Source organism: Paralichthys olivaceus, chromosome 20 (genome assembly GCF_024713975.1).
Source record: "Paralichthys olivaceus isolate ysfri-2021 chromosome 20, ASM2471397v2, whole genome shotgun sequence".
In the NCBI taxonomy this organism is placed as follows: Eukaryota; Metazoa; Chordata; class Actinopteri; order Pleuronectiformes; family Paralichthyidae; genus Paralichthys; species Paralichthys olivaceus.
The window spans coordinates 6,673,403-6,701,109 of NC_091112.1; the positions used below are offsets into that span (position 1 = coordinate 6,673,403).

Genomic DNA, 27,707 nt, shown 5'->3' on the forward strand with positions numbered 1-27,707 from the left:
AAATGATTAAAAGAAAATCACTGTTCCACCTTTTAAGAATTAGTTTCTGCAGAAAGTTAAAACCACTGTCGTAATCTCGCGATAACTCAGTGCGCTGCAGCCTCGCCCGTGTCACGTGACGTGGGCAGACCCTCCACCGCGGCTTCATCTCTGTGGACGCCTCGAACGGTAAGAAATGGTTCCCGTGTTTGAATTGTTTACAAATCCGGAAATCTAAATCGATCAAAATGACACAAACAGAACAACACACACAAACACACATTGTCAGGATACAAGAGTCTCGTAGGTTTTATCTGAGCACGTCTCCTCCCTCCATCTTTCTGTCAGCTAGCTCCGGCCTGATGCTAGCTGTTCTATCTCATTACTTCTGTGACCAACGTTTATATAAATAAAACACCACCCTGTAACCGGATGTTTATTCGTCTTTGGGACAAAGCGGAACACATCTTCTTGATTACGCTAGCTGGACGTTAGCCTGGTGTGGTACATGTGTCGGTTCTGCTTTGCCCGCAAACACAACAATATGTGCAGCGGGTTTCGAACGTGTACACAACAGAAGCGTGTTCCTGTGTTGCAGCTCCATGTGGCCGGGACGTGCGTGAAAGCAACGGCATGGAAATGTTGAAGATCGAGCAGGTCATTGTTGGGAGCGAGAAGAGAGCCACTCAGGCGGAGATCAAGCCGGGGCCCGTGGTCAACCCTCTGCAGTCCTGTAAGCTAACATATTCACTGTGTGGTTCATACCTAATGTGATGCTAACATATTCATATTCACTGTGGTTCATACCCCAATGTGATGCTCTGAACCTAATTCCTGAGTGATGGACCAGACATGTGTTAATACCCTGTAGTTACACAATCTGATTATTCCACTATGTTGTTTGCACCCATCACAAAACTACCTGTCTTCCCATTGTGATGCAGATCAGCATGAGAGTCTGCAGTGTTTTCAGTGCTTCATCACCTTCTCTGACTTCAAAGCCAAGGAGAGACACATGAGGAAGAGTCACCGGGACCAGTACAAGATGCAGCTGCAGCAGGTGGAGAGAAGTAGACTAACAATACCTGCTCGTGCTTTGAAGTAACAAACTGAGCAATTAATCTGAAATCCTTCATCATTAATTTAACAAGTGAAGATTGCTTTAACGAGGGGTGATGAAAATGCCCATTATAATTGCTTAAAGAGCAAGTTCATATATTTAGCAGCTTATTTCGTCCACCAAAAGCAAAACATATTTATTGTTTAGCACCACTGAAAACTAAAAGCAGATATTTTTCTTCTTAAATGACAAATGATTTATTCATTATGCATACTGCTGCTGTTAGAATCCACGTACTGACTAATCTAATAACTTGAGGTCAAAATTGGACTTTCCTAAAAAATAATCTATATTTCTGCGTTGCAGTTTCCCTTGTCTTGCTGATACTCTGTCTGAGATAAGCCAATATTTCTCAGGCTCTAGCAAAGATACTTGCATTCTGCATATTCTCTTCGTTCTACTATAATTCTATATCAGTATAGAGATGTAATTTGACTTGACTATATCTGGTAATAGATTTGTATTATTTTCTCTATTGTAAAGTTCTGCAATTCTTTAAAAAATGAATCAGTGAATAGAGTCTTGTGTTACAATTTAATAATTTTTAACCATCTTTCTGTTCATTATTTTACAGTCCAATACACTCTTTACTTGTTACAAGTGTGACAAGTCCTTCTCCTCCTCTGAGGAGCTCAGCCTGCACCAGACTTCCCACAACACAGGAGAGAAGCCCTTCCTCTGCACTTACTGTCAGAAAACCTTCTATACTTTCACTGAGGTGAGGGCACTGCAGCCTGCTCTATAAGTACACTATAGTTGGCTTTGAAAATGATAAAATAACTTGTTATTGTGATTGATGTGTGTTTAATTTCTTCATGCAGCTGAACAAACATAAACGACACGAATGCATAGAGCGACGGTGTCCGTGCAGGGACTGTGGCGCCTTGTTTCCTAGTCCTTCTCGACTTCGCAACCATCGCGTTTCTGTGCACCCCCAGAGTCCAGTGGTGGCTGATGACATCAACACCTACCAGTGCTGTAAATGTGGTCATGGTTTCCAGACAGAAGAAACGCTCCTGCAGCACCAGGAGAATTTTGCTAATGATCTAAACTGTGACACTAAGGTGCAAGGTAAAAAACGTGGCCGTAAACCCAAGGACACAACTCAAGGATACGACGGCAAGAAGATCAAAAAAGAGAATGAGAATGAAACAGATGACTCTCCGACAGAGGGGTGCTACTCCAACGAGCTGCAACCAGAACTCAAGATCCCTTGTCCCGAAGCAAATTGTGACCTCATATTTCCTTCTGTTGCAGCCCTTAGGGCACACAAGAAGGAGGAGCATGGGCCTCCTCTTCGCAAGACTCAGGAAGGAACAGAGTGTGACGAGAGCTACGCTCAACCACACATGACTAGGGCCCAGCGCTCTGGACACACCTGCCCCACCTGTGGAAAGAGCTTTGCACGAGAGAGTGCCCTAAAGGTCCACCAGAACACCCACACTGAGGGTGAGAATGCAGCAGAAAATAGATAATATACATGAAGAAAAGACTGCAACCTGAACCTACAACACTCAGTTAAATGATTGTCAGAATATTTCTTACAATATTCTTTACAGTAGGAAGAATCATTTTATGTAAGTGTTTTACTGGGAGATTTTTTAAACCAAGGTTAGACAACATGGCAACAACATAATTTCCCCCTTGCTTTTAAATAGACATCCTACACTTGTGATTAAAGCTATGTACATGTTATGTCTTCTCTGAAATATCACAAGGCCTTTTTTCTGCCCATATTGCCTCTGTTCCTGAATTGTTTTATATTCATTGTAGCGTTCCTAGCTCATTTTCTTGTTCATTTTCTGGAAAACTGGTAAATATGACAACTACGTGGAAAATGTACAGTAAATCGAAAACATAATGAAATCTGATAAATGGCCTTTTTTTCCTTCCAGAAGTAAATAATTGTTGCATTAAACAGTGCATACAGCTCTTAGGAGTTTTGTCTTACTGCTTTTTCTGTCTGTGTGAATGTCTTAAAAGATTCTTATAATTTGTTCTTCATGCAGTAATACAGAATAATATTCTACCACTGAATATTCTGTATTTAGGATTTTATATGACTTATTTGGATTTACCATTGAGGAATATAATGATAAACAACTGTCTTATATATTGTTCTTTATTTAAAGAAAGGGCATAAAATATTGTCTGTCACTATTCTCACTGCATACTATGTATTAAGCTATGAATTTTCTTTTTTTCACTCTTTACAGAGGAAACGGGCATTTCACAAATTATTCATATGCAGATGCAACTATATACCTTGGGTTAAATGAAGCCATACCCTTTAAATAATTTACTGAAACCTGTTGTTTCTTTGAAAATACTTGTTCTGTTCTTTAAAGGAAAAATATATGGATCTACTTCTAATTAGATATTTTTAAAATCTAAACTGAAATGGCTGAATAAACAACTAACATTTAATTACCACATGGGTGTTATCCTACAACTTCTTGATTAATACTGATCTGTTTAGTTAATTTAACGCAGTCTAAATATAATGATATTTGAATTCATTTTGAAGGTTTCGACAAGGCAAAAAGGGACACTCTCCAAAATGTTCTGAAATCTATACTCAAAACAACCAGTCACTTTTTCCAATAATATATCAGATATTTATGGTGAGAAGAAAAAGCACTTGTATAATAGAACCTTACTACCTGACGTGTTATAGCTGATACTGAATGTTGAATAAATAAAAGATGAGGTCTTTGTCCCAGGAGCTGAGCACAATAAATGATCCACACAAGTACACTCGTCCACTGTGTCGCACAGTGATCGAACATGTGTCGCTCCCTGTCGGCGAAGTTCGTTTTCCCATGATGCCTCAGTGGTTGCTCTCTAACTCGCGCCCTCGGTCCATCTTACCTCTCCGCAGTCTCCCTCCGCCCGCGCGCCCACCGTGTTGTTGTGGTAAATAATGGCGGCATCGGGAGGAGGATTACCATCTCCCGCTACCGCAGCGGGCTCAAACATCCAACACCCGGCCCGGGCTCGCTTCCCAGGCCGGCCGTGGGCGGCTCGCAGCAGGCTGCGGTCGGAGAAGCGCACCAGACGCGGAAGGCTGGGCTCGGATGACGGGGAGCTGGCTGTCGAAGGGCCGAGGCCCGTGAACATCGGGCTCGCGTTGAGCGAGGATCCGTCCCTGCTGCGCCTGCTCGGGGTGGCGGAGAAGCACAGGCGGCAGAGAGATGCGGGCTTCGAGTCCAGCAGCTGCAGCGAGGAGGTGAATAAGCTAACGTAGCATGTCAGCTGCATTGATATCACCCAGCCTAACGTGGCAAACTAACACACCCTGTTTTAAATGTAAAGCACTTTGTTTGCTATTTAAAGTGTTTAAGCTAACACGGAGCTAGTTAGCGGTAGCTTGCAAACACCAACCCTGTAAACATCGTAGCTAGCTAGCTGCGGGGTACGCTTCAGTGGTCGATGGGTGAATACCCCCGCACATATTAGTTATTCATTGATTTGAAATGACCGTAAGTTGCCTCAGTCTTTCACACACACACACACACAGATCGGTGTCCGTGCAGCTGCGGGTTTGCATGAAAATGGCTTAAGGCGGAAACTTCGGTGGGAATGGAAACAGCAGTGGATGCGTTTTGTTGTGGAAACCAGGATATGTCTTTGTTTATCCAGCCCCTGAAAACAGTTTGAGATCCCACCCTGTGCTGGCAGACACACACAGACACACACAACCACACACTCAACCACACACACACACAGAGAGACAAACACACACACGGGCTGCTAATCTCGTCGTAGCTGATTCGTGGCTGCTGATAACTTGGGGACTTCTCCCCCTGTCAGATGACAACTCGGTGTTTTCGTCGTGGGCTGCAGCAGGAAGGCAGACAGGGACGTTACCCACACGTTTGATCACAAAGCTGGGTTTTGGTCATTCTCTCAAAGAAGCTTTCACTGTGAATGTTAATTATAAGACTTAGTTTAACACGGTTCACGTTGTTGATGTTTAGGTGAAGTATTAAAAGAGATATGTGTGTTTCTTATGCTATGCATGCTTTCACACAAGTTCAAATCTAACTGCAGGTACGATGGATTAATATGCACGAGAGGGTAGCAAGTGTGAAATCTTGATGTTGTTGCAGTGAGTGAACTGAAGTAGATAATTACACTTTTGTGTAATTTTGACTTTACTTTCTCTATATTTGGTGCTAGCAACTAGAATCGAGGGCTGCAGCTTGCTATTGATTTCATTATTGATTCATCATTTGATTTCCACTGTGCCACAGCACTGTGGGAAAAGCCCACAAATAGCTACACTTCAAAACCCTCAAAAATATAAATTTTTTCAACCAGACATCACAAAGAAGTTATGAATAATGAATTTCCAGCTTTCTATATAGCTGCAAATTAATTTTCTGTCAGTTGACTAATCATTGATGAAGTATTTAATAATATGATATAAACAACAAACGGAGAATTTAGATCTGTCAATGTGCATTCATGTTGTCTCACAGAGGCCGGTGTGTGATAGCCTTTGCTACTAAGGTGGTCAACTTTCAGCAGAAGCTCGGCAGGTGGGTTGTGATAGTATTACATTCCAAATAGAATCTAATGATATTATTTAATCTCCAGCCCAGGAGCTTTAGTGTCTGACATCAGTCAGATTTCACTGATGCAATCCCCTTAGTGTGCACTGTAACACAGTCACATGGCTCATGCTAAAGCTTGTGGGTGATGCTCGACTGGAGCACCGCACGTCACTTGGTGCCACACACTCTCATGCTCTGCAGCTGTACTCGACAAATTTCATCACAGGGCCATTTTGCATGTGAAGATGGATGTGAGTAATTTGAAACCAAGTTGAAGTGTGCTTTTGATGAAGTGTGCAGTCTTAGCATATGAGGTAGACAGATGTCTGAATTAGAGGAAGCTGGAGGCGGATTTTTCTTCTTAAACTTTGTTAGTATTATATGTCGACTATATTTTCAGGAAGTGACCATATTGAAATGGTGCAGTTTTCTATTTCAGATGCTACATTACAGTTAGATTGCATCATGTTGCACCTTACTACAATTGACATGTGCACAGAGGGTGCACAGGTGGAAAATCTTAGTTATTTCTCAAGGAGTAAGAATGCTGAGGCAGTAAATCTCCCACATACTCAGAAACCTGAGCACCTGCTGAACCAAATCACTATTTTAGCTTGAAAGGAAATACGTATTACACCATTTCCTTCATTACACGGCAATGCTCTAAATTATGGCACTGTTGGATATTTAATATATGGTGTTATGTAATTATTTTGTGTCCATTTTCATCCCTATATTTAATAGAAGAATATTGCCAGATAGAATCTAATGTTTTATTTAGGTAAATGCTTTTACCTGGGCCTGATAGCTGAATACTTAGAGCACATATCACATGGGCCTACATGTCCTGAGCAGCACATCCTTGGTTTGACTCCTGTGCAGCCAGACAGTTTACAGCATGTCATTCCCCTTCTCTTTCTCCTATTTTGCTATTTAACCCTCAACGTTTTCCCTTTTCTGTTTTTCTCCAGGAGGAAGATTTCCCTGGATTTGGGACCTCTACAGTTTGTCCTAAGAAAACGTCTGGCACTGTTCCTCGGCCTTCGTCACTCCGCCAAGCAAAGTCTTCCCGTGCTTCGGAACATTCCCCAGGAACAAAATATCTTGATGGAAAAATTACACCCAAGACCCCAAAACCAGCTCTGATTGGGAAAATTGTACCGAGGCTTCACAAAGAAGGCCAGGGTGACAAAGAGAGCCCAGTAGAAGACAAACAAATACCCAAGATGATAATTAAAGTGCATAGCAAGCAGTTAGTACTCCCCACAAAAGCCAAACATATAGATGAGCGGGCCTCAGGCAGCCAGAGTAGTACACGATCAACTCTCTTTACAAGGAAAGCAGCAGGAAAAGGCGAGTCAGGCAGAATGCACAACCAAACATCTGGTGGCGTCACGGCAAAAGAAGAAGAAGAGGAGGTTTCAGAGGACTCGGACTCAGACCAGTCCCAGCCACACAGCTCTCTGAAACCACTTGGGCACACCAGAGGCACATCTCAAGCAGTTGCTCTGTCATTTACATCTTTCCACAGAAGGCAGAGGAAGAGAATTGTTAAGAGTACTGGTGCCTCTCCGGAGGCTGGAGCCGAGGCTGGTGCTCAGAGTGGAGAGGAGGCAGCAATGCCCCTTGAGTGTAAAGCTGAAGATTCCCCAAAAAAACGAATTCACAAAAGAGCGCAGAGAAAGTCTTTGTATGGGTACAAGAGAAAGCCACCGCCAACCATCAGACGACCGAAACTGGGTCGTACTCGCACTAGGCGTGTTTTTTACACATATGTACCAGAGGCCATTCCAGCCACAACGACGGAGGACGAGAACAAGGAGCAGCTGCAAGAACATAATATCACACAATCAGAAGGTGAACACAGCTCGTTTTCTGAACAAGTCCAGCAGGGCTCCAACTCCTCCACTCCTTTGATGAGCGTACGGTCCTCTCGTGTTATTAAAACTCCAAAGAGGTTCTTGGATGAGGAAATGATTCCTTTTCCAAAGGGCCCTTTTTCAACATTGCTGAAGAGTCAGCAGAGAGAGGACGGAAAACCGAGTGCATCACCTCATGAGTCAGGTTATGATGGCAACTCACTACTGTCAGACAGTGACTCTTTATCCATTTACAACAGCCCGTCTGCTGAGATGAAGTTTTCTCCGAAGCCCAGTTCAGGCACGAGCCACGTAGAGATTTACAAGAACCTCAAAAAACTGACCTTGAAACTGGCAGAGAAAAAGAGAGGCCAGTGTGACACTCCGGAGGATCATATGTATCACAGCGAAGGCTTGAGCTCTCATGTCAAGAAGAGGCGGAGGTCAAAGCTCATGATGGAAGAGCTGGATATGGACTCTCCTGGTGTTGTGAGGAAACTTGCAGTGGTGGTGAACACTGATGCGGAGAAGCCCTCTCAAATGCCGTTTGAAGAGAGTGGAAGCAATAGTAAGAATTGTTTTTCCCTTTATTTGTAATTTAGAAGCTCTTGCTACTTAACTCTGTACCTACTAAATTTCCCTCTGGATCAATAAAGCATCTATCTATCCAACTGTAGCCATGTTTTTACAAATTTAGCTTAACTGGAAAATATGTTTTTTGGCTCAGCCAAGACGCCTCTTTATTTATGTAATAAGTAATTTAGCTTTACTGGACAGTTCAGTAAACAGCTTGAAAAAGTTGTTTTATATAATCTGACACATGGAAGCAGTTGCTTCACCATTTGGTTCATCGGTGTGTTTCTGAAATGTGGTTTATAATTATGAGGCCTTTTGGTTGTACATCATCTAACCAGAGTTTCTTTGTTCCTGCTCTTTGGTACAGATCAAGCAGTAGGCATGACGGGGGAGGTTCAGGAGACTTTAGAAGTCAGTGGGCCCAGCCATCGAATAGGTCTCAGTGGAGCTAATAAGAGGATGCTCCACCTGCTGAAGAAAGCCAAAGTCCAGCTCATCAAGATTGATCAGCAGAAGCAGCTCAAGTTGTCTCAGGTAAGAATCCAAAACATCAAATCTGTGCTGAAGGAGAATTTTGCAGACTTACACATTGTCAGTTTACGATAATAAGATTATAAATTCAATGCTCCTCATCAGAGTGATGATTACACGTTGTAAATAGTTCGAAGGGCACTTAAATCTGTAGAGCTGAAGTGATTAGCCAATCTGACAATAACTACTAATTATTAATGTTGATGAATAATGACTGAGTTTGGATCACAAGCTCTTATTTAATGAGCTACTAGGATTTACGTGGTGGTGCATTTATAATGAATAGTGTCGATGCTTGTGCTGTGTATACCACGGACAGCCAACTTTATTTTTTATCTTGAAAATGTTATACCTGTAGGGTTTCAATATCCTACTATATTATCATTAATGGTTTTTCTTTTTCTTTAGGACTAACCTATAGTATGATAGGATTTTTGAACTGTGCATGATCTCATCTTCTGGCTTTAGATTCTCTCTGTGGCGTTATTGTTTGTGGCGCTGACCTTTCTGATTTGGATGTTCGTTATCATAACAATGTTCAAAGCATTTGAATCAGTCATATTACAATTATAATATGTTTTGTTTCCTGGCTTTGGCTTTGAATGAGAATGTGTCGCTTTTCTGTTTCATATCATTATGAATTGAATACAATTTTCATTTTTTACTGTTTATCATAAAACCTTTTTTTTGTCTGCACCAATAGTTGGGCTCCAGAGAATTGCAGGGGCCAGTGAGTGGAAGAAGGAGGAGAAAAGTTGGTACATCTCCTCAAGATACTAGTCCTCAGGTAATGCTTTTACATTAAAAAATGGGAGTTTTTACATATATATATTTGGATAAATCCACAAAGCGTCTTATGTTTTTGTGTGTCTGTGTATGTTTGTGTGCACACAGGAGCAGCCACTGGGTGGTCCAAGGATCAAACACGTCTGTCGGGCAGCAGCGGTGGCTTTGGGGCAGCCCCGCGCCATGGTGCCAGATGATATTCCCAGACTGAGCGCCCTGCCACTGCACGAGAGAGAGGGCATCACCTTCTCTCCCGCAACAGAAGGTACAGTGTGTCTACAGAAGAGTGCAAAAATGAATTTCCCTTTGTCTTAACTCGATGATATATATTCAGAATTAACTTTAAAATCAGCTTAATTTTTACAATGTGCACATGCAGGAATTTCCTTACTGTGTAAACTTTGTAAATGGCCAATACAATTATCATGATATGCATCATCATGTATTTGTAATTGTAAATAGCAGGTTAACTATTCTTAGTTTGCAATGTATTTGGAAAGTCACGTGTGTGTGTTGTCTTTTTCTTTTGGACCAACAAAGAAAACCGGTCTTTGATGACACAAGGGAAATTATGCTGCTTACAGATATGCTGAATAATCTTCTTCAAAGTTTTAATTATTCAAGGAATGATCTCAACCAAAGAAGACGTGGTCGTAGAAGTACAGATTATACAGTATATAGTAATAGTACAGGGTATATGCAAGTCTGAATTTGTTTTCACAAAAAGTAATTAGAAAGTCTTCAGCATTAATTAATGTTTGCCATGATATGTTTTTGAATTCCATTGTGTGCTGTTGGGAGATGTGTTCCCCTATGAAGCTCCTACACTGGATTATTAATTTTCTTTTTTGTGGAGTTTCAGTCAGACCTATAGCAAACAAACGCCGTCACTACTATCAGCAACAGAAACTGTTAATATTTTAGAAATGGTGTCACCATTGCCCGGAGCATATTTTAATTACAATTCTCCAAAAACAGTTTATTTATCTTATGGGTTGGTTCAAGAAATTAATATTGGCCAATATTACAATATTACTCTTGGCCTACAATAATATTTCAGGTTATATTAAATAATTAAGATTTCAAGGCACCATAGTTGTCCTTATTCATCATCCATCATACTTTCATATTTTAGCTTTATGGTCACAAAAATACGTATTAAACAACATTCTATGTGGTATTTAAAGAAAGTTTTTAATAATTGCAACCCTGGAATAGGCAGGATTACCTCATCATTTACAGAATTGATACTGTATATAACATCCTGTCTGGTAGGTAAACATTATGTATTTTTTGAAAATGCTAAATTCTGACTGTCCGTACTCAAATTTAATTCTGCCATTTTATGTTTGGCAAAGCTGCTTTATTAGTGTATTATGATAAAAACAATCACTGGCTAAACTATTCTTTCAAACTGGCATAAATAAACTTCTGTAGTTACAAGCACAAAAAAGAAAATATTTCTTTAGAAAACCACAGTTTTTATTGCTTTTGGCAAATTTAACCTGCTGAGCAAAAGAAAAACTGCTTTGTTAGTTCAATGTAGTTGTAACAAAAATATTTTCCAGCAAAAATATCTTTTGTCACACACAGATTAGCCACCGCTGTTGGAAAGCTATACCCAACACTGGTCGAGTGAGCATCACTCAGTATGAGGTGAGGAAGTGCTGTTTGACAAATAGACTCACTACCCTGAATTTTTTTTAACCTAATCTAGTACCCTTGGGGAAAATGGAGCCTTAAGCAAGGTTATAGCAGCTACATTATTGATTTAAAATGATTCCGCCTGAAAGTCTCCACCTCTGAGTATTTTCTTTGTGTGAAGTTGCTTTGTGCCAGCTTGCATTAACATATTACCACTGAAGGATGCAGGAGGCTGTTTCAAATCTGCTCCAGTAGTTCTTAAATCTGGGTCAGTCCACCAGCAATGGATTTCTCTCCTGATGTGTCCTAGAGTGACTTTTAGGAGTCGATAGTAACCAGTAGCCATAGAAACCAAGCTTGGACAAAAGACCAGTAAATAAGAGTATATACATAAATGAACACCTCCAAACACAGCAGTTAGAACTGTAATGTCTCCTGCAGAATGAATAGTAAGTTCTGGCATCCAAAGATGTCGCCCCCACCACATCACATGTATGTAATAATGTTTGAATTATCTGCCGGAGCTTTTTTACCCATCCTCTCTGTCTCTCGCCTGCAGATGTGGCAGATGATGACGATGACGTCTCTGATCATGGCAGGGCTCAGTGGGTTGTCTCACAGGAAAACATCCAGCGCAGGAGGATGGGAAAGGGGAGGGGCCACAAGTTTAGAAAGAGGAGGATAATGAGACGATTTGGAGGCGTGGGGTCCCGCTCCCGGCGCTGCAGGCGTTGCAAAGGCTGTCTGATAGAGGTGGACTGCGCCAAGTGTGTCAACTGCCTGGATAAGCCCAAATTTGGAGGGCCCAACACCAAGAGGCAGTGCTGCATGTGAGTTTAACAAGTCATCAATTCATATTGTTTTGTGTAAAGAGACACACACTGATGATAATGCTAGTTTTCCTGCACAAGGTAATCATAGAACATAGAACTGCAACATCAGTATCGAAATAAATCAGTAAACTTTTCAAAATAATGAAAATCTTGATTATAGATCTTAATATTTGCTGGCTTTGTCTTTGAAAATGGACTTCAGGTGATCAGATGTCAGTCAGGTGATGAAATGTCTCGTCAGTATAGTTCAAGTAGCCATGTCAACTTTTACAGCTAAACGCATTCATAGAAGGGTACACATGAGCTTTACTCAGGATATACAATCACATGTGAAAGCTTTTTTTTTTCCTGCTTCCAGATACAGAAAGTGTGACCAGATTGTGAAAGCGAAGATTCAACGCGTTGTCAGACCACTGAAAGGTATGTCACGATGTCATAATTACATGATGTTCCTGCTGTGATTTATGCCCCAGTTAGTTTTTCAGTTACAACTGATGAATTAGCAAAAATTAATAGGGATCAAAGCAACTTAATAGGATACCCAAATATTTGTTTTGTGTACGTAATTCATTATGGAAATACTGTTTCTCAGGCCATGAGAGGCGGATGTCAGGCTCTATGTCGAGCAGTGACACCGGGAACTGGGAGTTTGGAGTAGAAGGCGAGGGTCCGTCGTCAGTGACCCCTGGAATCAGAAAACAGTCCCTGCGTAACATCACACCGCGCTCCTACAGCAGCCTGCTTAAATCCGAATCTGAAGAAGAGGAGGGAATAGAAGAAAAGGGTGACGAGGATAAATCAACAGCCAAGGCAAATGTAGCTGCTGCTGCGAGCAACCAAGGTAATTAAAGCTTTTGCTGTTAATATGACTCAAACCTGTTAATGTATCTTTACATTAAAGACACCAAGCGAGAGAGATCTGATCAAATTAAATCCTTCTCTTTGAGCAAAGTCACTTGATAGACCTGCAAAACCTTCATGCACACCGGTTCAGTTACTGTATCTCAATTAATAGCACTTACATAACTATTCAGTGAAACACCCACGACAGCATATGCACTAGCACTTCTACACAAAATTGCAATTCAAGAGGTTTAAATAAAAAAATTTGAATCCTTAAATAATTTTACAATCTCTCTGAAACCCTTTAGTACACATACAACTTTTGACTTGAATCTGTTTATTTTCTTTTTGAGATCTTGCTAATCCAGACTGGAGATCAGTGTCGGATGAACCTGCACCTGAGGTGGTGAAGCATCGCCGGCTGTTCTCCAGAGGAGTCGGGAGCAGACCCAGAGCAAACAAGGTAAAACCATTTAGAGGAGTTCTCTCCCCTTCCACTTCACTATCTAATATAGCCTGGGCAGACTGTAACTTTGGGGTTTGTGTTAACAAATTTAAACAATACAAACTGTTTGAATCCTGTATTTCTTCAACAAATTGCCACTTAAAATAAAGATTTTGACGCACACAAAAAATTATAATTATTTAGACAACAAATAAAAAACAATAACTTTCTAATAACAGTTTTGCCCAGGTCTGTATTTGATTCTTTCTCCTTTTCAAATTAATCATCTGTGCTTGAATGAATGATTCTAAAAAAAAAACTGCTTTAACATTTTACCTGGCTTATCTCCCATTTCTGACTTTTAAGTTTCTCCTCCTTTATAAACACCTTGCATGAACCTAACCTCATGTTTTATAATTAACAGAAGAATTCAGCTCTGTTCATGGTAAAATGCAATCCCTTTTCCCTTGTGGTAGAAACACACAGCACCCAGTCCGTTCACGTTGTGTTTGAGGCTGTACATAATAATGATGGTTGATGATAGTAATATTGATTATCTTTGCTGCACCTGACATTTTGCTTTGGCTGATTGAAGTTGGCATAAACACTAATAAAGCACATCATTTATTTCTAACCTTTAAATCTCAAAAGCTTGAATCATCTGTTATGCTGCATAGATTTTATAATCCCTGAGATGCCGCTTGAATTTATTTTTATCTCTATTTGTTGGTTGCAAATTTGCAATGCTGTTTGTTATTTGAAGTTATTACATACACATGCATACCCCATAATGAAAATGTTGACATTCTTGACATCATGGTCTAAGATCATTGCAACTTCGTGTGGTGCTTGTTGTTGTCACAAGCCAATAATCTCATCTTCCTTCACCAAAGTACACTAGTAATAAAGGAAGCCACCATATTTTGAAGACTGAATGAAGAGGACTGAAACCAACATGTGGTCATGTCAGTGGATTTGTAAACAAAGCAACATGCATCTTTTCCTGGCTTTCCCTTTTCTTAGCTGCAGATTTGTCCCCTGTGCTAAGTGGAGGATTCTGATGGCAAGTTTCTCAAGGAGCTGAGTGCAACAGAATGTAAACATTGCTTGTGGACAGTTCACATAGTTGGTGCAGAGCTCATGCTGATACTAAAAAAACAGGTCATTTCAGGTCATTAGTGGAGACAAACTGTTCAGGAAATGCTGTTACAACATATAAACATCTAATTACATCACCTGCATGAATGTTATCATGCATGCAGCTTTTGAAAATGCAGATATAAATACCTGGACGTACATACAATGCAGTTCTAAACAGTCTGTATGTGTGTCATTGGTTTCATGACTGTCGTCTGGGTGTTGGTACACACTTGCAGGAAAATACTTTAAGATATGGGAGACTTAAAATGAATATCTCCTTTAAAAAAAAAAGATTAGGAATCTGCTGCCTGATATGCTAATGTTTATGTATAGAGAGAACAACACCATGCATTTTGCCATGAAGCTGACTTTCTTGACTAGTGGCTTTGTTTGGTCATTAACTGGCAGTATCTATTTCCTCAAGACTTAAATTCTTCACACATTTGTTCTTTTACACCTCAGATAACCTCTTTGCAATCTACTGGATGCTAAATTCTTTTCTCACCTATCATTCTTGGCTATCACCCTGGAAGTTGTAGTTCTCCTCCCCCTTTTCTGTCACTTTGGCTACTGCCGGTCGCCGCCTCTGCATGCCACTGGTATTGGTGTCACTATGGAACCTGTCTTGCTGGTTGGCTTAGGCAGTCCCCTCCTTCACAGGAACAGGAGAACATGGCAGAGACGGAGGACAGAGAAACTTTCCCTGAAACCAGCCGAACCAGAAGCCCAATGCCGAAGCGGCAGCTACAAATACATTTACACCGTCTGCCTGATTTTATCCTGCAGGCTGCTCTGTCTCAGCAGTTGCCCTGTTGTCTGGATTGGCCTATGGCACTGTCGCATCCAATGCTGTCGCACCTTTTAACACAGACTCCTAATTCCTGTTCATCACAGGCCACAGCACAGTCTCCTCCAGAACTGTCCGAACATGTAACACAGGACGTTATTTCATGTTCATCACAGGCCATGACACCCAGACCCCCTGACAGACAGACTGATATTTCACCTTCATCACAGGCTAAAACACAGTCCCCATTAGCATTATCCCAACTATTAACACAGACCACTATATCAGAGTCTTCGCCCTCCACCACTCAATTTCCTCCTGAATTGTCCCAGTCTGTAACACTGCGCACTATTTCACATTCATCTCAGGTCTCAACACAGTCTCCTGAAGAATTGTCCCAGCATGTAACACATCCTGCTTCTCCACTTTCATCACATGCCTCAACAGACCATCAACAGAAAACTCTGCGGTTACGTTTGCACCATTTGCCCCAGTCTGTGGTGCAGTCAGCATTAAGCCAACCTATATCAGCATCCTCATTTCAACAGTCTCAGTGCCCACTGCACTCAGCTCAGATAGAGATTTCAAAAAAGTTGTGTTGTCATGAACGCCCAGAGTCTGAGGTGCTGCACCCGGAGGTGTTGACTGAGACATACAGAGCTAACAAAGATGAAACTGTGCCAGTGCCGTCTCAGACTGTTGATCCAGAAACAGACTTGCAGGAGGGCAAACAAGATGAGCAAGAAGACGTACGAGCAGATCCAACTGAAGAGGAGAAGGAGGACATTCCTGTCAAAGGGACAGTGCGGAAAAACTGTCCAACAACTGACACGCAATATGTCCTTCATTCCCAGAATCCTGCAGAGTGTGCATCAGTGAACACCCTGACGGGGTTAACTAATGGACTTCCCCATAAGGGCCTGTTGCAGAACAAGCACAAGATCCACGTGGACTTCAAGGTGGGTGTTTGCATTAGAGCTATGTGGCAGGAAAGTTGTTTTACAAATGTCCAGCAAATATTTAGATTTGACAAGTTCCTGTTGGTATAAATAAGAAAATTGCTTTTCTTCTGGTTAATAAGGGTCTCGAGCATTTTCATCCTTTGTAGCTTGTAGTTTGGCTGGTTCCACACATTTTAATTCAAATTTAAAAGCTTGGTCATCTTCAAACTAAAAACTTTTGACTTGCGTCTGTCAGGAGGACTGCGCTGTTCAGAATGTGTGGCTCATGGGCGGCCTCAGTGTCCTCACATCTGTGCCGACCACTCCACAACCTGTCTGTCTGCTCTGCGCCAGTAAAGGGCGACATGAGGTAATTTATATTTTCAATATTCTGTGGCTGAATTCCACTCATTACAAGTGTAGTTGTAAATTAGTCTTTTGCCCCCCCCACAGTTGATCTTCTGCCAGATCTGCTGTGAGCCTTTCCACAGTTTCTGCCTCTCACCGGAGGAGCGCCCCCAGGGGGAGAACAAGGAGAACTGGTGCTGCAGGCGGTGCAAATTTTGTCACGTTTGCGGGCGAAAAAGCAAAAGCACGAAGGTATTTAACCACAGCAGACTCATCACGACATCTACGTATCTGTGATCTTTGCTGAAAACTGAAACAGAAATGTAGTGTCAAGACTTTGGATGAGGTATTATTTGTTATAAAGTGTCATCTTCTATAGACAGCACATAAAGGAAATAACTGCAAGAGTTTATATTTGACAGAGGTTTTAGCCTCTCTGATAACCACAGCTCTCTTTTATTATTTGACCTCTCTCTCTCTCTCTCCCTCTCTGTGTGTTTTTTCCTTCTTCTAGCCTGTGTTGCAGTGCAAAAGATGCCAAACCTCCTACCATCCTTCCTGTTTGGGACCAACATACCCTAAACCTATGAACTGCAGCTTGCCATGGGTATTTAATTTAACCTTAATCTTCTTGCATGGTCATAAAAAAAATTCACAAATGTCTTAAAATGTTAAATGGTACTTTTATCCACTTAAAACCTTAATTTAAAAAAGTTAGTACAAAGTAACAGTTCATCAAGAAACTCGGAGGAATAATCCTCTTTGGACTTTCTGTGTGCTATTTTCTAACTTTGTTGTGTTTGTGTAGGTGTGCATGACGTGCATTCGGTGTAAAAGCTGCGGTGTGACTCCTGGAAAGTCCTGGGACTTGTCCTGGAACCATGAGCAGGATCTGTGCCCCGACTGCACTTCTCTCCACAATAAAGGTAAAGACCAAGACAGACAGCAGTGTTTCCTGAAGTCTTTAGAGTGTGGATTAAATGACTTTGTTATGAGCTAACCAAACAAGTCCAGTGTTGCTCAGAGAGATGACTTGGATTTGTACTACCTGTATACACTGTTGGTTTGTATTTGTGTGACACTAATTATTTTAATATCATCAGGTAATTTTTGTACGGTCTGCCACAAGTGCTACAACGACAGCAGCCAACACGCACAGATGATTCAGTGTTCAGAATGCAGCCACTGGATTCATTACAAATGTGAAGGACTTTCGGGTGAGTAATGTTTATTTATAAATGGGCTTTAATTCAAACCAAAAATGAAATAAATACGTAAATAGACACATAGAAAGATGTAGTACATAGTTTTATTGTAGGTCTAATCTTAACCAAATGTTCAACATGATTTATAGTCTTTAAAAAGTTAATATATTACTGATAACTGGATAGTATTTCTGAAGACGAATCATACAACATTTACCCAATCTTATATTTAAAAAAAAAAAAAATCTTTCTATGTGTTATCTGTGTGATTGCAGAGGAGCTGTGTGGTTTGCTGTCGAGCCAACCAGAGGAGATGGATTTCACTTGTTCACCCTGCAGCCAGCACCAGAGTGAACACAGCTGCTTGAAGGAGGAGCTGCAGATCAGGCTGATCGCCGGGCTTGAGATGGTGCTCACTGACCTCCTCTCCAATGATACCACCAAGCACCTACTTATCTGTGAAGCGGTAAGAGATAGTGCAGCCACTGGTGCTTATGAATATCAGTTTATGTAATAAAAAAAAAATTCAGCTGTTTTATTTAACGTGGTTATCTTTGTCTTTCAGTGTCGGAAAACAAACGACTCAGGGTTTTTTAGGGAACAGCGACCAGTCTGTGATCTGCAAGTGATGGAGAAGAAGTTTGAAGAGGGAGGGTACACCTCAATAGTGAGTTTATTCTTCGTTATAATCTGATTGTTCTGTTATTCACTCACCACATTTAGCTCAGTAAAATCAATGAAAAAAGGCAATTTTACAAAGTTATGACAGTAATTTTTTCAAACTCACTTTTGTTTGATGCTCTGGATCAAACTCTTGACCCCCTTTTATTTTTTTTTCTCACCTACTCAGAAAGCGTTCCATACAGATGTCATCTCTGTGATGAGGAGGCGGCTGAAGGAGGAAGAGCTTTTCCCTGAGGATCAGAGGCCAACTACTCAGGCCGAGGCACACTATGTCAAAGTAAGCTTACCTCTAAAACTAAAACATAATAGTTTATTCTGAAGTAATGTCCAAGAATAGACACTGTCCTTCACAATTTAACAAATGTTTTCCTCTCATCTTACATTTCTTACTTCTGACAGTTGTTGGAGCAGATTTTCACTTGGTTTCCTTCACCTATTCTAAAGACATGGAACTTATTCTCTGATGAATTTCCAAGGTAAATGTTTCCACATGAGTGTTATAGTATAGTTGAAGCTTTAGGTGTTAATGCTAAATGAATGTGATTTAAATAGATACTGAGGACTTTGTCATAGATTGAGAGCTGTTTCAAATCGCTCCTCTGTTTCACTGTTCATCTCCTTCACTCTACAGTGGCATGCTCCCTGAGGCCGTCCTTCCACCATCTAAGGAGCACAGCTATGCACAGTGGCTGGAGAGGACATACCAGCTCGAGGAGTCCAGGGGCCCACCAGTGGGAAAATCCGACTCTCTGCTATCCTCACTCACTACACAGCAGTGTGGTGCATCCCACAGCCTCCCTCTGCATTCACATGGTATGGAAACTGCTGTTGTCTGTTCTGTATCATTTCAGGAATGTGATCTTAGCCAGAACCTCTCAACATACAGTCACAGTGGATTTGATCCTGAGTCGAAGATCACATCGGTGCAGTTTACCGCACTTTTAAAAGCAAAAAGAATGTTGTATATTTTAGCTGTATTAATGTATTAAAGTAGTTTTTCTCTAGTTTCAAACCTGTGTTCATTTGGTTCTCTCCCCTCACAGGTGTAAAGGTGAAATCTATCAGGACTGGAGATGTGAGGCAGTGTGCACTGTGCCAACAATATGGAGACTCTGCTCCTGCAGTGAGTTGATTCACAATCATTGTTGTTTTCTTTACCTTAGAACTGGCTCTTCATATTTAAATACTTTATATTTACTTCATGAGCACGTCCTCCATACGGAGATCACCATGTTTTTTACGTTAACCCAAACTAAACCCCTTTTGAGTTTTTATAACGACTGACGCTACCACAGGTTCTCTTTAGGCAGAGGGAGGGTGAGGTGACGGGTATTCAGCTGCAACAAGACTCTTCACCCACTAAACCTTTAAGAAACCTTTAAATTCAGTAAAAAACAATAATAACAGATAATCAATACTGTAGCAAATTAATCAAGGAGTTGTTTTAACACCCTTCAGTGTTTTTCACACACAGAGTCAAATCTTTGAAACAAGCTGGCTTATATTTCAGCTGTCCTGGGTTGACTGCTCAATGTTGCTCATATAAACATGGTCATTGTCTGCTGTTCATTGAGTGATCTGAATGTGATTTTCCTGACAGGATGCGGGACGGCTGTTATACTTGGGGCAGAATGAATGGGCGCACATTAACTGCTGCCTTTGGTCTGCAGAGGTGTATGAGGACAACGGTGCTCTTTTGCAAGTGCACAGTGCTGTCTCAAGAGGGCGCCACCTGGTAAGCTGTTGTCTGGACATTTGTTAATACAGCTCCAAGTGTTCCAGTTTGCACAAGTTGCATAACTCCGTGACAAACTTGTATGTGTTTATTAACTTGAATGTTTTTGTCCTTCATTCTCCAGCGCTGTGATCGCTGTGGACAGTCAGGGGCGACTGTGGGCTGCTGTCTCGCCACCTGCCAGAGTAATTTCCATTTCATGTGTGCTCGTGCCCAGAGCTGTGTGTTTCAGCAGGACAGGAAGATGTACTGCTGCAAACACAGGGATCTTGTCAGTGCAAAGGTATGAACACAGTTTCCTCTAATCTCTTTCTGATTACCTGTTAAATGTTTGTGCGTTGTACTGATGTATGATTTACTGTGCCTCTACAGGTGGTTTCTGGGGAAGGGTTTGAAGTCCCTCGACGGGTGTACGTAGACTTTGAGGGGATTACATTCAGAAGAAAGTTCCTCACGGGCCTAGAGCCAGAAACCATAAACATGACCATAGGTAAACATATCTGGGTGTTGGGTCTTGACTACAGTACTGAGGTTGTGTCTTCATCAGGACAATATGCTCAACCCCATCATTCATTTTTTATTTTCCAGGCTCTTTGCAGATTCAGAAACTTGGTGTGTTGACAGAGCTGTCCTCTAATGGGAGAATGCTGTATCCTGTCGGCTATCAGTAAGTGGCCATTGTCATTATAAAGCCATACTCAGGTAATTTAAGAGTGGTTTAGGGAGTCTGCTGCTGCTGTAGCATCCTTATTGTTCTCAAAATGACAAATCCATTTATTCTTTAGATGTTCTCGGTTGTACTGGAGCACTGTGGACCCCCGCAGGCGCTGTAAGTACACCTGTAAGGTGACAGAAGTGAGCACTCCTCTCCCCGGTGAGGAACAGGATCTGAGATGGGACAAGGAGGAGAATCACACCATCGTCCACAGTCCCAAACACCACAGAGGTGAGGAGGACTGTACAGATTGAACTATTAACACTGAGAGCAGTGACACAATTAAAACAGTAAAGATTTTACTGAAAACTGTCTATATCAGCACATTTGTGTTTTCTTCTTTGAAAGATATGGAGTCTCCAGATCATTTGAGCTCCTCTTCCAGCCCGATAAAGTCCACTACCCCATCACCCAACTCTAAAGTGCACAACACACCTGGGTCCAAAAGTCCTGGTTATACACAGACCAGAAGACCAGCAGGAGGATCATCCCGACCTCTCCCATCACCAGGTAAATGTTTAGACACACATTTTTACTTGTTTTGATCATTTATTCTTGCAAATGCATTTTCTGCATGTTAGATGTGCTTTTTCTTTGTGTATTCACTCACTCTTGTCGTTTATTTTTTGCTTTCAGGATCCGCTCCCCCCAAATCTCATCACATCCTGACACTGAGGGATCTGGAGGAAACCCGTCGGCCTCGCAGACTCTCATCGAGAAGCCGCTGTAGCTCCTCCCCAACAGACAGTGATCCAACTGTTCCGATGACTCTCCGCTCAGGGGGCACTGTCCATTCCAGATGTGCACTGTTCAATTCCCCACCAAGGTCATCAAGTGCTGCACCTGTCTCACCTCCTCTGTCACAACAAAACTCCACATCACCTGTATGGAGCTCCCCGCCTAGATCCAACTCCAGCATCACTACAGGGATGTCACCTCGGCAAGCAGTCATCACGCACTCCCCCAAAGGGAGACAGAGCTTTAAAATCACCACTCCGGTCTCTGCGGAGGTTCCCCAAGACTTCCTGGCATCGTCCGAGGCAGAAGACGCAGCCGTGGCCACAACCAACGGGATCTCACTCGCCCCTGAAAACTTGGAAGAGGAAGTTGCCAGCCTGATGTCCCAGGAGCTGCCTTATACTGTGTTCGACACTGACACAGAGGTGGCAGTAGCCTCCATGCTGAATGCGAAGCTTGAGTTCGATGAAGCTCTGCTCACGGAGAATGTGGTGCTTCACTGCGGAGCACACGGCGGTAGAGGAGAGGTGGAAGGTGCAGTGCAGGATGTGGAAATGCAGGAACAGAATCAGGAGAATGACTCTGAAGATGAAGACTCAAGCCATTACTTAAAGTTTTCTCGTACTGTGGTGTGTGAAGCAGCGAGTGGCTCCGATGCCTCTGGTCAGCTCCCCTCAGCACAGTCGATCTCACAGTTGGATGGAGCAGACAGCGGGTCAGAGAGCGATGAAAGTGAAGTGAGCAGCGATGAAGCGCCGGACACTAAAATCCACACCAATAATAAAAATACACCAACTAAACAGCTGACCATTGCTCTCAAGAGGCTGGAGTCGATTTACACTGTGTCACACTCGACAGTCCAACAAGCAACAACTCAGCCAGAGATTCAAGAAAACCTACCACCGTCTGCACTTCTCGAGTCAGATTACGCAGAGGATGACACTTCGCTTCAGGAGGAAGAGGTCCCCATGAGCTCAGATATGCTAGCATCTCAAAATGAGGTGTTTTTGGATTCAACTACAGGCCATTTTATTTCTGCTGACGACGGCTCTATAGTTTACCCAAGTACCATTGAAGAAGATAAAGAGGACACTACCTCATCAGCTGACTCAGTTGAAGGATATAAAGATGATTTAAACGACCCCGACTACTCGCCAGAATCTACAACCAAAAAATCTCCTATAATGATGAAAACCTTCGTTATGAAGACAAAACATCCCACACCACACCTCAAACACTTCTCGCCAAAACCATGTCTCCAGCCAGAGCATAATTTCAAACTTCTGTTGCCCCATCAGGCAGAAAGTAATGTGTCTGTTTCACCTGCTGCTGCCACTTTGTGTGCAGTCCCACGCACAGTCACATCTCCCATTATGATCAATGGTTTAAATGCTTTACCTGTGCAGCCTGGTGCCAAACATAGAACCTTCGCCATCCGCCTAAACAACTCCAGACCGGGAAGTCAGCAGCAGCAGGCAGGGACTGCCAGTCAGGCTGCAGCTTCTAACTCCTCCTCGACCCCGGCCGCAGCTCCTGTCCCTCAAGTCTTGCTGGTCAACCGCCAAGGACAGATTCTCGTCAAAGACCCGAAATCAAACACTTACCAGTCTCTCGATTCAAATTCTCCTGCTTACGCTAAGATAAGCCAGATAGCCAAGCTTCTCCACAGTCGTAACACTTTGCAGCGCTCTGTCCCTCGTGTCATCATAAAGCCTCGCTCCAACCTCTCTGCCACAAACGCCCCTCCTGCCAGTAACCACACACCAACAACAACCGAGAGAAAAATCATCGTCAGAGTGATGCCTGTGAAAAACAGCGGGGCTCCCACAGCTCCTGTTAGAGTGCACAATGCTCCTGATACTAGTTTCTCCAACATGGAAGAAAGCACAGCTCAGGCCATCATCGACAGAGCCATGGCGACGCACCGCGACTCGTCAAGGACAAAACCAAACATACTCAGTCACATTCGGCAGCCAAAGGCTAGAGTGTCCCAGTTTCAGGACGCAGAGAACTCGGATCAGTCTCCAGCTGCACGCTCAGAGTCTCCCAGTGGTTTAATCTGTGAACCAAATTTGAACTTGCAACCAAAAGCTGCCTCATCACGCCACCAGGAGAAAGTTAAGAGAGTCTTAACAACTGAAAAGCCCTCAAAGAAGAAATCCAAGATTGACTTCTTGATGGATACAGCAAGTGAGCTGGATAAGGTTAATGAAGCCAGGTATGGGAAGATTTCTAATTCTTTTCTTGACTGATTCCTTACTGGGCCATGAGAGTTAAAAGCCTAAATATAAAATACGTTGTGTTGATTTCATGCAGCAGATTGAGTGGTGTGAGAATAAAAGCTCCGAGCACGAAAGACGTTTTCGATCTAGATCAGGAGAACACTTCTGAGCTGCTGAGAATCCCTGCTCCACCTCTGCCCCAACCCTCTAGGTTTGTTCCACATCAAACATCCTCATTTATAGTCTTGTTACTATTCTAACAGATGTTTACACAACTCTATTCTAACATAAGTAGAATAAATATTCAGGACAGCTTATAAGTTTAAAGAGTGCATTAGCAATATATACAAAATTTTTGTACACTAATAAAAAACTTTTTTGCCTCATCTTTCTCCTCAGACAATCTCAGGTTGAGAGTTCATCCGCACAAACCAACACACAGAGCGACGAGAGTAAAACACACATGTGGGTCAGCGCTCGCCATTGTGACCTGTCTGAATGGGGCCCTTATACAGGTTTGTGACAAAAAAAAAAAAAAATCTGTTAAAAAACATCTGGAGTCAAATCCCTTTGTTTTGAGAATATATCTTTTTTCAAATTTTCCTTACAAACTGTAATTATTAAAAATCTAATTAGGCTGAATTATTAAGCCCCTCAGGAAATTTTGTACATAACCCTTTTTTTGTAATTACATTTAATTCCATAGGTTTCAGCTCAGACGAAGATGCTCCTCCACCTAAACATAAAAAGAGGATGTACATGAACCAGCCTCACCTGCGCTTTGAAATCACCAGTGATGATGGATTTAGTGTTAAAGCAAACAGCATCGAGGGTAAGGGCTGTTTAGTGACTGTGCTGTTTGACTGGCTTATGATTTTTAGAATTCCATAAACTCTTAATATCATTCTGTTCTAGTTTGAATATGTAACAGCCGGGAAAACCTGAAGAACTGCTCTTCTGGATTCATGTTTTAGTTTTAACGATTAAGAGGAGTATAAATAAGAAAGTCAGTCTTGTGGATGTGCAGCGTTGCAGAACTCCCACACCTCCCTCATCTCTTTCCTCCCTCAGTCGCCTGGCGTGCTGTGATTGATGGTGTCCTTGAAGCTCGTGCTGGCTTCCATCTGAAGCAGCTGCCGCTGGGTGGGATGAGCGGGCCGCGGGTGCTCGGTGTCGTCCACGATGCCGTCATCTTCCTGCTGGAGCAACTGCAGGGGGCCACGAACTGCAAATACCACCGCTTCCGCTTCCACCGCTGTGATGCCATCGAGGAAGAGCTTCCCCTCAACCCAAGTGGCTGCGCCCGAACTGAAATCTACACAAGGTACCAACACGGTCACAGTTTTTGTGTTTAAGAATTTGTAATTGTTGCTAAAGTTTATTTAAACTCTGTTGCTCTGTGTCTTTAATTTTCTTTCTTGTCTGTTAACTGTATTTTTCTTTCCTCCTTCCTAATTAAGGAAAGCAACTTTTGATATGTTCAACTTCCTGGCATCGCAGCACAGAGAGCCCCCGGACATCGTCGGCCCCTTTGATGAAGAGGAGGATGAATTCCCTCTCAAATCTTCTAGGTTAGATTAATTAAACTGTGCCATCATGATCCTAATAATAAAAGTTTTAGCCTTTGCAAGCCGCAGTGAAAAAATAAAATTTCCATATTGAAACCACCTTTTCTGTCTCTTCCTCTGACAGACGAGCCACCAGCAGTGAGCTGCCCATGGCGATGAGATTCAGGCACCTGGAGAAAATATCCAAAGAAGCAGTTGGAGTTTACAGGTAATGAAAAACAAAACACTGAATGTATTTACACTGAAATGAAATATATAAATTAACCCACATCCTTTTCTGTCATTCTTGTAGATCTCAAATTCACGGACGTGGACTCTACTGTAAGAGGAACATCGAGGCTGGGGAGATGGTGATCGAGTACGCCGGCACCGTCATCCGCTCTGTACTGACTGATATGAGGGAGAAATATTATGACAGCAAGGTCGGCACATTTAACTAGATTTGAAAACAAAATCTCTAAACTAAACTGGAATAGTAGTTGCTTTGAGCAAAAACAAAATTTTACACAAACTAGTTAAGAAAATGTATAAACAGTGTAAGTCTGTTTATTTAATTTTTTTTTTCATTACTCACCATCAGGGCATCGGCTGCTACATGTTCCGCATCGACGACTTCGACGTGGTGGACGCGACGATGCAGGGCAACGCCGCTCGCTTCATCAACCACTCGTGCGAGCCCAACTGCTACTCCCGCGTCATCAACGTGGACGGCCGCAAGCACATTGTCATCTTCGCCCTGAGGAAGATCTACCGCGGCGAGGAGCTCACATACGACTACAAGTTCCCCATCGAGGACGAGGACAGCAAGCTGCACTGCAACTGCGCGACGAGACGCTGCCGCCGTTTCCTAAATTAGTATGACACTGCGCACCAATGCTCATCTTGTTGAATAATGCACTTGAATTCGGAAAGTGGACTTTGACGAATCAATGAAGGCGACTGCTGTGACGTAGCCATAAGGAGAGAGGTCGCCGATGTGCACAGATCTGATCTACTGAGTCTTCACTTCATTGGAAGCTTAATTTATCGACTGGGCGAAAAACCAGATTAGAGCCATATGTCAAAGCTTGGGAAGAAGACTATTTATTCAGTTTGTGACTGCTGGATTGTTGCTCTCTTTTTGTTCATTTTGTTGTTATTCATTTACTTTCTGATACACCTCACTCTTTCAGTCTTTGTCAGCAGTAGCCTCTGCTGGAGCTCGGGAGGTGACGACTACCAGCCAAAAATGGTGCAAACTAAAATAACCTGATTTGCATTTACTATAATGTAAAGATGGATCCATTACTATGCTGGTGACAGGGTGTCTTTGGTCTCAGAAAGGGATGACAACAACTAATTTAACTCAGCACCTTATTTTGAAAAGACCCTCTCAGGCAGCACTGGTGTCACAGCAGACGAGACTGATTTTTTATTTCAGATTAAAAGTAACTCAAAGCACCTTGTGCACGTTGTAGTGCAGCTACATTTTAACATCACTCTGGACGCCACAGGGATGACAATAAGGTGCTGATGACATTTACCCTAATGGGTACTTTTAATAAGAGTCACCCAAACTTTTTCCACCTCTCAGAAAAATCTCACTTTTATTTGTAACAGCAGAGATGCTGCGATCGAAATGCTTTTATCTCACTAACCTGTTCTTTATCTGTTCATTTGTGCTGTCAGTGTATTTTAAGGTCAATGAGTCAATGACTTTTCCACAGTGCAGGGTTAAAATTGAATATTGAGATCTTGCTCTGCTCGGTCCCTTATGAATCTTTCCTTTTTTTTTTTTTGTATATTTGAACAATAAATGTATATTAAACAAGCTGATGGAAATAAATGTGTTTGAGCTTTTAACTTTGTTTTTGTAAGTGAAGGCTGACTAATAGAAACTGAATTGCAGAGTCATGATTCTAAGTTAATCTTTTTTTTTTTTTTGTGATTGTTTTTCACCCTCTCACTGGTGTTCTACCTCAAAGGTGTTATGAAGCAAGATTTCATTTAAAAACATTTGCTTCCTCATTGTTCAGTCTTTCTAATCATCATGTCCTTCTAGTGTGACTAGCCCTATTCACTACTATAAAACACTGACTTGTTATTATGCCTGCGATGATTTCCCGAGTAAAGGTAGCCGCTGTTTTCTTTTCCCCGTGTGCATCTCCGCCTGTGGATGTAGAAGCTGAACCCAGTAGATGTTTCTTTCATTTTCTTAGGATTAACAAGTGAATTTGAAACACAGCATTGTCACAATGGATTTTTGCTTGTATAAAGTTGTATAAAGAATTTCTAAACCTGTTAAATATTTTTTATATACATTTTTTTAATTTATGTTCAATAAAGATTTGAAATGTTCCTTTTCTTTACTTTTTGCAAATGTTTTTACCATCAAACATTTATTAAATTACTGGAATTAAAACAGTAAAAGCTGTGACTCTTAAGTAAACGTATATAAATGTCCATGCAG

The 27,707-nt window shown here is 41.9% G+C and overlaps 2 protein-coding genes across 5 annotated transcripts; both read left to right on the plus strand.

The window, feature by feature from the left end:
- The first annotated feature begins 32 nt into the window (after positions 1-32).
- Positions 33-3,035, plus strand: LOC109638829 (oocyte zinc finger protein XlCOF22-like). Its single transcript, XM_020101988.2, has 5 exons — positions 33-168; positions 578-712; positions 924-1,039; positions 1,674-1,817; positions 1,921-3,035. Exons 2-5 carry the CDS (start codon positions 613-615, stop codon positions 2,572-2,574), a joined length of 1,014 nt encoding a protein of 337 aa, XP_019957547.1. The 5' UTR covers positions 33-168; positions 578-612; the 3' UTR covers positions 2,575-3,035.
- An 876-nt stretch (positions 3,036-3,911) lies between these two features.
- Positions 3,912-27,595, plus strand: kmt2ba (lysine (K)-specific methyltransferase 2Ba). 4 transcript variants are annotated; one of them, XM_069516741.1, is made up of 36 exons: positions 3,912-4,328; positions 6,630-8,085; positions 8,461-8,627; positions 9,328-9,411; positions 9,519-9,675; positions 11,614-11,884; positions 12,246-12,307; positions 12,480-12,728; positions 13,084-13,193; positions 14,976-16,061; positions 16,300-16,413; positions 16,497-16,643; positions 16,906-16,998; positions 17,200-17,317; positions 17,495-17,608; positions 17,872-18,062; positions 18,162-18,263; positions 18,447-18,557; positions 18,680-18,756; positions 18,912-19,093; positions 19,324-19,403; positions 19,881-20,015; positions 20,140-20,298; positions 20,388-20,505; positions 20,604-20,682; positions 20,801-20,961; positions 21,079-21,240; positions 21,367-23,686; positions 23,785-23,901; positions 24,090-24,205; positions 24,397-24,522; positions 24,762-25,014; positions 25,151-25,261; positions 25,383-25,466; positions 25,551-25,680; positions 25,839-27,595. In XM_069516741.1, the coding sequence occupies exons 1-36, from the start codon at positions 4,023-4,025 to the stop codon at positions 26,112-26,114; spliced, it is 9,624 nt and encodes a 3,207-aa protein (XP_069372842.1). In that variant the 5' UTR covers positions 3,912-4,022; the 3' UTR covers positions 26,115-27,595. The 4 variants fall into 4 exon arrangements, with proteins under 4 accessions (XP_069372842.1, XP_069372843.1, XP_069372844.1 ...); XM_069516742.1 differs by having other exon boundaries at positions 23,788-23,901; XM_069516743.1 differs by having other exon boundaries at positions 15,957-16,061.
- Positions 27,596-27,707: the final 112 nt, after the last annotated feature.

What these genes read in the sequence shown, in the direction of transcription:
- LOC109638829 (XM_020101988.2), top strand. Translation starts at nt 613, where the DNA reads ATGGAAATGTTGAAGATCGAGCAGGTCATTGTTGGGAGCGAGAAGAGA. An exon ending in ACAAGATGCAGCTGCAGCAG is followed by an intron (nt 1,040 to 1,673) that starts GTGGAGAGAAGT and finishes ATTATTTTACAG; the next exon opens with TCCAATACACTCTTTACTTG. An exon ending in CCTTCTATACTTTCACTGAG is followed by an intron (nt 1,818 to 1,920) that starts GTGAGGGCACTG and finishes TTCTTCATGCAG; the next exon opens with CTGAACAAACATAAACGACA.
- kmt2ba (XM_069516741.1), top strand. Translation starts at nt 4,023, where the DNA reads ATGGCGGCATCGGGAGGAGGATTACCATCTCCCGCTACCGCAGCGGGC. An exon ending in TTCTCTGATGAATTTCCAAG is followed by an intron (nt 18,757 to 18,911) that starts GTAAATGTTTCC and finishes TTCACTCTACAG; the next exon opens with TGGCATGCTCCCTGAGGCCG. An exon ending in GGGATCTTGTCAGTGCAAAG is followed by an intron (nt 20,299 to 20,387) that starts GTATGAACACAG and finishes GTGCCTCTACAG; the next exon opens with GTGGTTTCTGGGGAAGGGTT.